Source organism: Phallusia mammillata, chromosome 5 (genome assembly GCF_965637545.1).
Source record: "Phallusia mammillata chromosome 5, kaPhaMamm4.hap1.1, whole genome shotgun sequence".
NCBI lineage: Eukaryota > Metazoa > Chordata > Ascidiacea > Phlebobranchia > Ascidiidae > Phallusia > Phallusia mammillata.
In genome coordinates this window covers 14,887,955-14,898,249 of record NC_137256.1, presented here as the reverse complement: position 1 = coordinate 14,898,249, position 10,295 = coordinate 14,887,955, and the positions used below count along the sequence as shown (strand labels likewise).

The 10,295-nt window shown below is 36.9% G+C and overlaps 1 protein-coding gene and 1 pseudogene across 1 annotated transcript; both read right to left on the bottom strand.

Moving 5' to 3' along the window:
* Nucleotides 1–1,036: 1,036 nt before the first annotated feature.
* LOC145230237 (uncharacterized) lies at nt 1,037–4,126 on the bottom strand (annotated as a pseudogene).
* A 2,412-nt stretch (nt 4,127–6,538) lies between these two features.
* LOC145229588 (uncharacterized) lies at nt 6,539–10,001 on the bottom strand. Its single transcript, XM_080094933.1, has 10 exons — nt 9,945–10,001; nt 9,552–9,677; nt 9,200–9,363; nt 8,806–8,902; nt 8,507–8,598; nt 8,129–8,256; nt 7,921–8,073; nt 7,372–7,578; nt 6,788–6,980; nt 6,539–6,722 (listed from the first exon to the last, which is right to left on the bottom strand). The coding sequence occupies exons 1-10, from the start codon at nt 9,999–10,001 to the stop codon at nt 6,539–6,541; spliced, it is 1,401 nt and encodes a 466-aa protein (XP_079951059.1).
* Between the last annotated feature and the right edge of the window lie 294 nt (nt 10,002–10,295).

The window sequence follows — 10,295 nt, the reverse complement described above, 5'->3', positions numbered from 1 at the left end:
CTGTGTTTCACTATTGTTTAGTCTGTATAATCGTTGTTATGTTTCGCCACTCATTTCTTCACTTAATTGTTTTGCGTATTATTCTCACCACACAGTATCCTCATTAAATGGTTCTCGTTACACATGATGCTTTTCCTGTGTTTTATACGTTCGCCTCATATGTGCCGTTTGCGTGTTCACCCTTGTTGGTTCTGCGATACCCGGATGTGCCTCTTGGAATCACGTGATTTGTTAATCAACGTGATTGGTGTGGTAAAACGTGCTTGAGAAGAAAGCATGGTCAGTCTTCCTCTGGGCGCCGTGCGAGTAACACCGTGTTGTTTTGTGTCGTGCATTGCTGGCGTTGACTTGTAGCGAAACTTGTCGAATTCGGAGTTGTTTTATGTGAAGGCTTTTTATCGTTGTATTTAAACAAGGCGCCCATTAGTGAAACCAGTTTGTGGTCTTTCTTTGGCTTAGTGGTGAGCCGTTATTGCAGGGTTCGGGCCGTTTCCGAATTAGGGAGGCAGTTTTGGTTTTAAGGCATAGAATTTGGTTTAAGGGGTTGATTGGAATTTAACATCGCCACTTGAAAGATCTTTTAACCGAATTCCCAAAGCTGCCGAAATAATTCCGTAACACTTGTTTTCTACAAATTAAAAAATTGAATGAAACACAACTGAACAAAGTAAGTGCAAGGAATGTTAACCAATGAAAGTTTCGCATAACATCACCAAAATTTAGGGATATTATTTTGGCAACTGAAAGAAGAAATATGCAAAACTATGTAACAACTTCTCGTGCTGACCATGTATTAATTTCTTTCATCTGATTGAATAAATAAATTATCGGTTTCCACAACTTTTCAGTTTAAGGGTCATAACCATGGCGCCCTCTATTACAGGCCTGGACATCGGTCACACTTGACTCGAAACTGGAGGCGGATGGTTTTGAATCAGTTTTTAGCGATATTATATTAGTATATGTTTTCACTTTTAGTTTGGACATTAATGTAAGACTCTAAGGATTAGTATTGACTGATCGTAGACATTCAAGGAACAGTAAGCAAACATTTATGGCAGTATTTTGTTCCACATTTGTTCAACTATAATGTATGAAAGTGATGTGCAGTACTGAAGAAATTTAAGGACCAAAGGGATATAAAGTGATAAGGTGGACATACAACCAACAACAAAGACAAAAAGAACAACAATGCAATCCAACATGTCAGGAAGCGATAAACAGACAATACCAATTTTAAGTTGAAAGCTATTTCTTCATTCTTTGTGACAACTTCAATATTTTTTGTGCAGGCTCTTGTCCCAAGTGAGGTGTAACTGTTTTACACCAGTTGTTTAAAAGTATGTTGCTAAGAATGTCACAGTGTTCCTTTTTCATCCCGAAATCATAATATTCATTGACAATTTTAAAAATCCTGCTAAGTGATTTTCTGCAAACTTTGCTTTTAACTTTAGAAAACATCAAATAACAAAATAAAGACCATTGGCATGACATATCATTGGGTATTTGTAGACCTCCTCTGTTTAAATATTGTGTAAATGAACCATATTTTTCATAGTAAATGTATGTGTCATTCAAATTGAAGTCATCCCCTTTTCGAATTATGTAACCAGTTATATACACTACAGCTTGCATCTCATCAAAAGTTATGCTGGGCTCTTTTGCTGGCAGAGTATCTAAAAGTTCCAGGTCGGATTCAGAAAATTGGTATGTACACATTGAGCAATTATGGCCACTCATTTCAAAAGTTCCAATGTCAATATTAAGTTGCAGTGTAAGTTTGGCTTTCATGATTACATGCTTTTCAAGAACTTGTTGGGTATTAATAAAATATGTTCCACCACATCCTTGTCTGAGTTTACCAAATGCTTTTTCCAATGGGTCTGTTGAGAAATTTCCAAGCATAACAAATTCATGAGTAGTCTGAAGAAGAAGTTTAGTAAGGGATATTAGTCCGTGGCATGTTTGGTAAAAAGCACTCCCTGTGTCTATTGATAACTGCTTCTCCCTGAGTTTGGTAAGACTTGTCATGCCTTTTACATCTTCGGCCAGCTTTTCTAAATCAGTTAATCGACTGTCATCACATGAGCTGATAATAGCTCTCAACGTCTTGGATAGACTGCAATATAATTAAGCCTGGATAGTTTAAGTAATGAATCTTTTTCTGCCTTGAATAAATCCCTTAAATCAGACCACCTTGCAACACAATCATCCCCTGAATCATCTTTAAACCTAATTTCTCCACACTTTTCAGACAGCCAATTATTTCGAATGCACTTCAATAAATGGACATAGTCAAATAAAAGATGTATTTGTTCATTTCTTGTGACCCATGGTTTATCTGGAACTGTGTCAAACTTTTTGAAGAAAGCTTGGTTGACTCTGCTGCCATCACATACTATGGCAATGACGTTCATTGTGCACTTCTTCATCTGATCAATCAACAATGTTATTTGTTCATACTGAAATTCTGCTGTTAGCCGGTAAACAGGAATCATTTTAATTAAAAATTGAGGCCCTCCAAACATACATTTAAACATTACTGCAAGTATTGTCCGTGCTAAGTGATCTGTATTATTTTTTGCCTTTCCAAAAACTGTGCCACCATGATAAGACAGAGATGCTTTCACATAAATTTCATCAATCATAATAATACTATTTCTCTGTTTGGTTTCTAAACTTTTGCTTACTTCATTTAAGAACACCAAGTCATCAGTATTGCCAATTCGGGATGTAATTCTTGTTATTGTTTTGGTGCTGGGAAGCTTATGATCCTGTCTAAACCTTTCATAAGTTGATCTGGATGAGGCAAAATAATCAAAGGCCCTTGCAAATGCCTCAGCCGAATATACAGGCTTGCCAACCATCTGTGCAGCTGCAATTGAGTTTCTGTAATCTGATATGACTTTGCTATTATGGGTTTCTTCTGTATGACAAAGATAATTAACTGCCTCTTCTATGTGTGACCATCTGTCTAATGTGAAAACCTTGTTAGAACGCAATGAAGGAATGGTGCGTTTTACACCAACATGAAAACATTCATGAGTGAAAGTATTTGAAATTTTAATATAAAATGAAGGTACTCCAGATATGCAGTGTTTAGACTGGATTATCACATTATCATCACTTTTATAAGAAATTACAGGGACAGGAAAAGAACGTTTGTTCAAGGACTCAATTAATTCATTTAAATCTGTTGGTAACCTATCTTTCATTTCAAATTCATTGATCTCATCCTCAAAAATGCTTCTTTGGTTTGACAAAGCCTTTTTCGTGGATCTTGGTTTGCTGCTGGCAGTGGGAATTAAACTTTGTGGTACACAAGTAAAAACTGAAGGTGGATTTGCTGGTCGATATCTGCCATATGATAACAGCTTCTCATACCCTGCTGGCCAATGCTTCTCACACACAATTGTATCTGCTTTGTCTGGAATATTATCACGAGGTATTGCACTAAGCCATCTCAAACGTTGACATTTATCACGGGGCAACCGAAAAACTGAGGTTTTGTCTTGTGAATCATAGCCACTTCTGCAACCTGTCACACAACACTTTCTACCCATAATGGTAATTTTATAATCTGCTTTTATTGAAGATCAGTACATATACTCTACATAAGAGAAACGAAGGTTAAAAAAGAAAATCAAAGTCATCCTGTTGTTTGTTTCTGAGAAAATAATAATTCAATGTGACATTCTGACCAAAAACAAAATGTCATAAAATAATCATCTATCCACTCAGCTATAAGGATGTGATATGAATATCGGATGTGATACATTAAAACTGCGTTTATTGTTTGCAACTTTCATCCCCCAGTCATGAAGATTGTGAGTAAACAAACAATAACTTAACCTTCATTTATACTAGGCAGAAATGCCAAATGCGCTACAAACAACAGTTCAGTTAACTAAACATTGCATAAAAAGACCTACCGTGCGTAAATATTATTTATTGCGCCCTAACAAGCAAAATTTAAACGCAATCCAATAGTTTCTTTGCTAAAAAAGCTTTTAAAAACTTCAGAGTTCAGACTACAGAGACTATCGCTAAAAACTGATTCGAAACCATCCGCCTCCAGTTTCGAGTCAAGCGTGACCGATGTCCAGGCCTGTAATAGAGGGCGCCATGGTCATAACTCATAACGCTTGATAGCCTTCCTTTTCTCATACAGTTGATTGACTTTATCAGACAACAGTCGCCCCGCAATACAAATCCGCCGCTAACAATAACTGTTACGTGGCGACATCGTGTGGTCATTTAATATTTTAATTAACTGCCCCATTGGTAGAGGGCGTGACTGTATGCGCCCAGACAGCAGCAGGGGTGATCGCTTAAATTCCTAGAACGGTTCTTAACAGGCCGTTCCTCGCGCTCAACAACTCCAACAGCCAAAATAACGAATTCTTTCATTAAGGCAATAAGGACAGAGGTGACGCTCGATGGTCCAGCAGCAAGACGAGTACAATAGCAAAAGCGATTTCTGCAAATATATGCTACTTCCAAAATAACGAATTCTTTCATTAAGGCAATAAGGACAGAGGTGACGCTCGATGGTCCAGCAGCAAGACGAGTACAATAGCAAAAGCGATTTCTGCAAATATATGCTACTTTAGTTAAGGCATCAGACAAGAATTTACCAGTAAAGTACTAAAGTTGACTCTTACCGAACTATTATAGGATCAGAGTCACAGTAACATTCAAAGCGACCAGTAGATTTTAAATTCTGCAAATATAGCATCAAATTCAAACATATCACCAAACTACATTAGCAACAAACTGCGACACTTTAAGCAACAAAGCTTACGAGGATACTAATGTTATTTACACAGCAACAACACGTTGGCCGACGACGTTGGAATCCATGGTCCAAAAATGCACAAATTACACATTGGACGGCCGGCAACAGTTCAATTAGCACAAATTTCCTATCCGTTACCGAAGAAACAAACATAACCGGTCAATTAATAAAGCATGCTGCCTCTTTCTGCAACATCCAGTCGCTAATAAACACGAGGCAGAGTGGCCGACACGCTTACAAGACGCGACTTCAGTAAAACAATGCCAAGGTTGTGACATCATAAGCACTGATTGTGTGATGGATAATGTTACCAACATTGCGCTGCACAAGTGAGTTAGGGCTACTGGCGGGAAACATAAAGAACATAATAATACGTACTATGGCGAAGTAACAAAGGGGAAAGGACATTTTTACCTTTTTCTGCTAAGGAGCGATAGGTGCTTGAAGTTGCCTGGCAACGGAGCGATAGCTGAAAAACGAGCAGTTGGATTAAATAGAGGTTGAACATTTTCGTGTGCTGGTAACTTTGTACATCAAAGTTCATAGCTTCGTCTTCTAAACACTTGTAACGTAATTACTTTTCCTTTATCTCCGCCAATATTTTTGATACGTTTGTTTTAAATGAAAGAGAATCTTGTATCTTATGAATATCTCGCAGACTGAACGGCGCTATGTTTTTTATAGGGCCGGTTTACCAACAATGCGCACCCCTTTACATAATATACTTAGTTATTTGCTACGATGGCTTTTGCAGTTTTCATTCAGGCATGAATTTTTTTTTATTTTTTTTAATTCAGGCATGAACTGTTTAGCAGTTACTGAAACCATCGCACAGGCGCCGCTAGGTGTTCTAAATCTAAACCCTTTGGTTATATACGAACGGCGTCAGACACCTGCATGGTGTGTGTATTTAACGTAGCTGACCCATACTAACTAATACAGTGTTTCTTAGCCTTTTTAGCGCTCGTACCCTTTGAGCTTTCATAAAATTTTCTCGTACCCCCTGTCTAAAATAGCCGACGGAAGTAAATAAAATTGTAACAATTAAACTCAGTGTATTTGTAACTTGGGTGTTGAATGCATGCATGAAAACAGTATTGCAAGTAGTACAAAACTAACCCGTTCTGGATACTGTACATAACAAAGTAACTTGTTACGCATTCTTCACAAATATGCCTAAATAGCATATAGTTTCACCCTGCATGTCGTACCCCCTGCTTTGATGCTTCGTACCCCCAAGGGGTACACGTACCCCTGGTTAAGAACCCCTGAACTAATACGTTACAAACACAATTGATTTCAATTGTGTTATTGTCTCACAACAAATGTATTGTTAGCATCCGTTGCAGGGTGGTGAAACTTAATTTTTTTGGTGAAACCAGGGGATGAACAAGCGTTTGTGAACTAAACTATGCGAAAACAGTCCAATCTTTGTTCTAACTGCTCCACCGCAATGACAACGACTGTCTAGTTTTAGCCCCCAAAAAAACTAAACGCGTATTGTTAAAAAATTATACTCAACCCACTACTATACGACTCACTACTAGACTCACTACTAGACTTACTATCTAACAACTCACTATATACGTTGTAAAGGTAACAAACGACTCAAATGTTTTTTTGTTTTTGTTTTAAACCAACATTCCATGCAATGTTCGGTCTTCCAGCACTATTGCAATTAAAATGTTTATATTAATACCAACGAATAATTTATTTTGTAACAGTTCACACTTCACACGTTTAGTGTCCGCCGCCGCCGCCACCAACTGCCAGTGAAGCTGCCGTTATGTTGACGTAGCAAGGTGGAACAAAAGCCTCAGGATCGGAAATATTTTTAACTGCTGAGTAAGTTGCTGAAATTCCTCCTACGATTCCAATAGTTATAATCAAGATATGTAGAGGTATTTCCCATTTTGGCATTACACTGCAACAAACAAAAAACCCTATAGCAGCAGCAAATAAACCGTAAGTGTGCAAAGACTTTCTTACGCTGACTTCCACTCTTTGCCATGGATATGACAGAGTCTCCAAAAACAAAGTGAAGGGAAAACAAAAGTGTTTAAGGTCACAGCACTTCCGCCAACCAAAGCCAGTATATGACCGAATCGCGGGCAACTTTCAGCAGTAAACACAACAATGCAAGTAATGCTTGATCTTACGAGCACACGTTTTAATCCAAATTCTTAAAAAAAACAAGTTTTGTGATTAGAGAGTAAATTTTTGGTCAGTAAGTATGTGTTACCACATCTCTGCCGAAAGAGTTTCTAAGCATTTGTAATGCATTTCTTATTCTGCTATTTTACACGCTGATTTGTTTATGCCTGTATATCTGGACCAACAATTTGCGACACACATTAATAACTTTAGTCTTCATTATTTCACATGTTGCGTGTGTCATATTTGTTGCCGGATTGACTATTTACAGATTACAGGTGCGTATGGTGTCCGCGAAATGGGCCCATTTTACTTGGTTACATCGAAAAACAATGGAGAATGGGAGACAAAAGCTCAACTCTGCAAAAAGTTGCAGTCTATATACTCACCAAACAAAAAAGTAATGTAAGTTATCTCACCGTCTGGTAAATTCAATGGCAGCTCAACAACTTGACTGAGTGGATTTTGGATAATAACGTATGCAAACACCAAGTGCATTGTAATAAGAATTGTAGCAACAACTTGCAAAATTCCCGGCGTTAAAGAATTAAATACGTTGTCAGCAACCAAATCCCCGTAAACACCATATGCCACCGCACCAACCGGCACATACATCATTAGAATAGCTAAAAAAAAGTTTGATTGTTTTGAAAGTAAATTTCCGATTCAAAAATTTTAATTTTAAGAAAAAAGACAGTAAACTATATAGAGAGCCTGCGATGCATTTTTTCAGGGTGTCACGTTGTTTTTGATTTCGTATTCAGACTCAGAAAAAAATAAACAAAAAGATCTAATTCTGATTTATACAATGGTCTGGTTCGCCATTGCAGGAGATCTTTGATTGGAAACAGGTGACAGAAATGTTTAATATTACATTTATTACCTATTTTCTCTGATGTGATTTTTGGTTGTTAATCTGTATTTTTGGCTCCTAATTGGAATCATGCATGTTTTATATAGATACTTACAAGCCATTGCAAAAACTACAGTTTTGGGAAACTTTTGTGGGTGTTTCATGTCTGCTTGAATGGTTGGAAAAGCAGCCATTCCACCGAAACAAAAAAGGATCATTCCAAACGACAGGAAAAATGTTTCAAAGCCTCTGGAAAAAACTTTTGCATCTACGAAAATCACCAGTATTAGGAAAAGCCAACAAATGAAAATGTTCACCTCTACCTCCATTTTCAATTGCCAAGTTGTTTGCCATTGTCGCATTGCGTGCCTTGTCAACATCCAGTATGCATTGTACAAATATCAGTACACAAGCGACCAAAGTTGTCACGGTTGCACCAAGAGCAATGGGCCTAAAAATAGTCGTTTCTTAACTTTGTTAAATTTGTAGGGCCAAACATTTCGGTTTCGTAAAGCACCAGTATACGTTGTCCGCAGAAATAAAACGTGTTCAATTAAGCTATATTCATATTTGTTTAATTTTTGGATTTCGCGGCTTGTGATGTTTGTTTTATGCTGTGCAACACTTGGGCGATGTTAAGCGCTATGCAGTTTATGTTAGTTCTAGATTGTTAAAACAGGTCTGATAGTTTATTTGCTTACCAAAAATCTTTTGGACTTTTTAGCCAACAAAATGGCATCAAAACTCCACCAATTATAAGAACCCAGTAGCACAACGACATGTCTAATCCAACCTAAACCAAAAATATTTTTTCGCAGGCAAACGTGTTTTTTTTACTTTGTCTCGTTAAAACTGCTGCTAGCACTGTTGCGGTAACATATTTTGGAAAAATGCCACCAATACACCAAAGCTAATGCAGTAAGTTTTTTTTGTCAAGAACCACGATCAATTTGCGATTGATTTATTTTCAAGAAAAGATTTGTCCAAATTGTTGTATTACCTGGTAAAGCAATGTTTGAATGTTTCCTGAAGCAATGAGAAGCAGCACTACACACACACCGTACAAAGTAAAATAAACCGAGATGTTTACAATAATTCTGTGGAAAAGCCAAAGTTAAAACGAAACTTATTTTAAAAAATGTGTACGCAAGAGGAGTGTATTAGAAGGGCACACAATAATGAAAAAAATAAAACAGATTGCATTTGTGTAACTAAGCCTAACCATGGTTTACACAACAACAATTTAAATTGATAATAGTTGTGACGTTATGTGCAAAGCTTTGTGCAAAATATACTGAGATAGATTTAGCATAGACATAGCTGCTGTAAAAGTAGCATAAACTGTACTGTAACAAAAAAAACTGTAGCAAAACATCATTGTTAAAATATCATACCGCCCTGGTGTTCCAAAGGCATTCATTCCTATTGTTGGATAAGGATCTGCGCAATGTTTTTGCAGTGCAGGCACATTTTCACAAAGTAGAGTCCAACATCGTCCTAATACTGTTCCAGTAAATGAAGATATTGCAGCACACAGGAAAATTAAAAATATTCCGACCTTTAATTTATACGTTAATGTTACTTATGTTTTTTGTTATCACGTTGCAGTTTGTTTCCAACTGCCGAGCAAGTATAGGCTACATACAGGCTACAGCGTATAGACACATAGTTTAAGGACAAATGCTTTCTAAAACAACTGTTTGTTATTGAAAGACTTTTAATTTGCAAGTATTTTGGAACCCTTACCCAGCCAGCATCTTTTACAGCTTTTGGAAGAGCCAAAACTCCACTGCCCGTCATTTCTCCGGTTATAAATAACACAGCGGTGATAACAGTTAAACCGGACGATGAATTTGATATTGTTTTTGAGCTCTAAAAATATACTTTTAGCAGTTCACTTGTCATAAACTAGGTTACTGTTAAAAAATCTGTCTTGATAACTCTTGCAGCTTACTAAGATATCGCCAGTCTTGATGGCAGTTAATGTTCTGCATTTAGCCTTTTTTCCAAGAAAGTTTAGGCAAGTTTATGTGCCGTAAAAAATTCTTAAAAAACGAAAAACGTTAAAGAAGGATATCTTTAAGAACAAAAAGTTGTAGCCTTTTTATGCATCACATTTTTACTATTTTACTTGCATACCTTTTCATTCTTCTCGTTTTTGTCTAACAGTTCCAATCCTTCATGTTTTACTTCCATGATATCTGTTTTTCCAACCGATTTTTTTTTAATTTGCGCTCAGATAAATCGTTAAAAATTGGAGAAGTAGAGCTTTTTACCACGTCCTGTAAAGTCAGATATTCAATTAGTCAAAATGTAACTGGTTAAGGACAAGGTTTATAAATACATCTCCTTTAAACGGTAAATATGGACTTTGTCACTATCCAGCGTTCTGATAACAGTTGTGTAAAGACCACAAGCGGCAATCTGTAAGCTGGCTACCTAAATACTGTAAAAAGTTTGGTTAAAAATCTTGCTACTTTCTAGAACATG

Coding starts and splice junctions, on each gene's coding strand:
- LOC145229588 (XM_080094933.1), bottom strand. CDS start 10,001: ATGGAAGTAAAACATGAAGGATTGGAACTGTTAGACAAAAACGAGAAG. Junction 9,364..9,551: donor CTGTAAAAGATGCTGGCTGG/GTAAGGGTTCCA, acceptor TATAAATTAAAG/GTCGGAATATTTTTAATTTT. Junction 6,981..7,371: donor GCCATTGAATTTACCAGACG/GTGAGATAACTT, acceptor GTTTTTTTTAAG/AATTTGGATTAAAACGTGTG.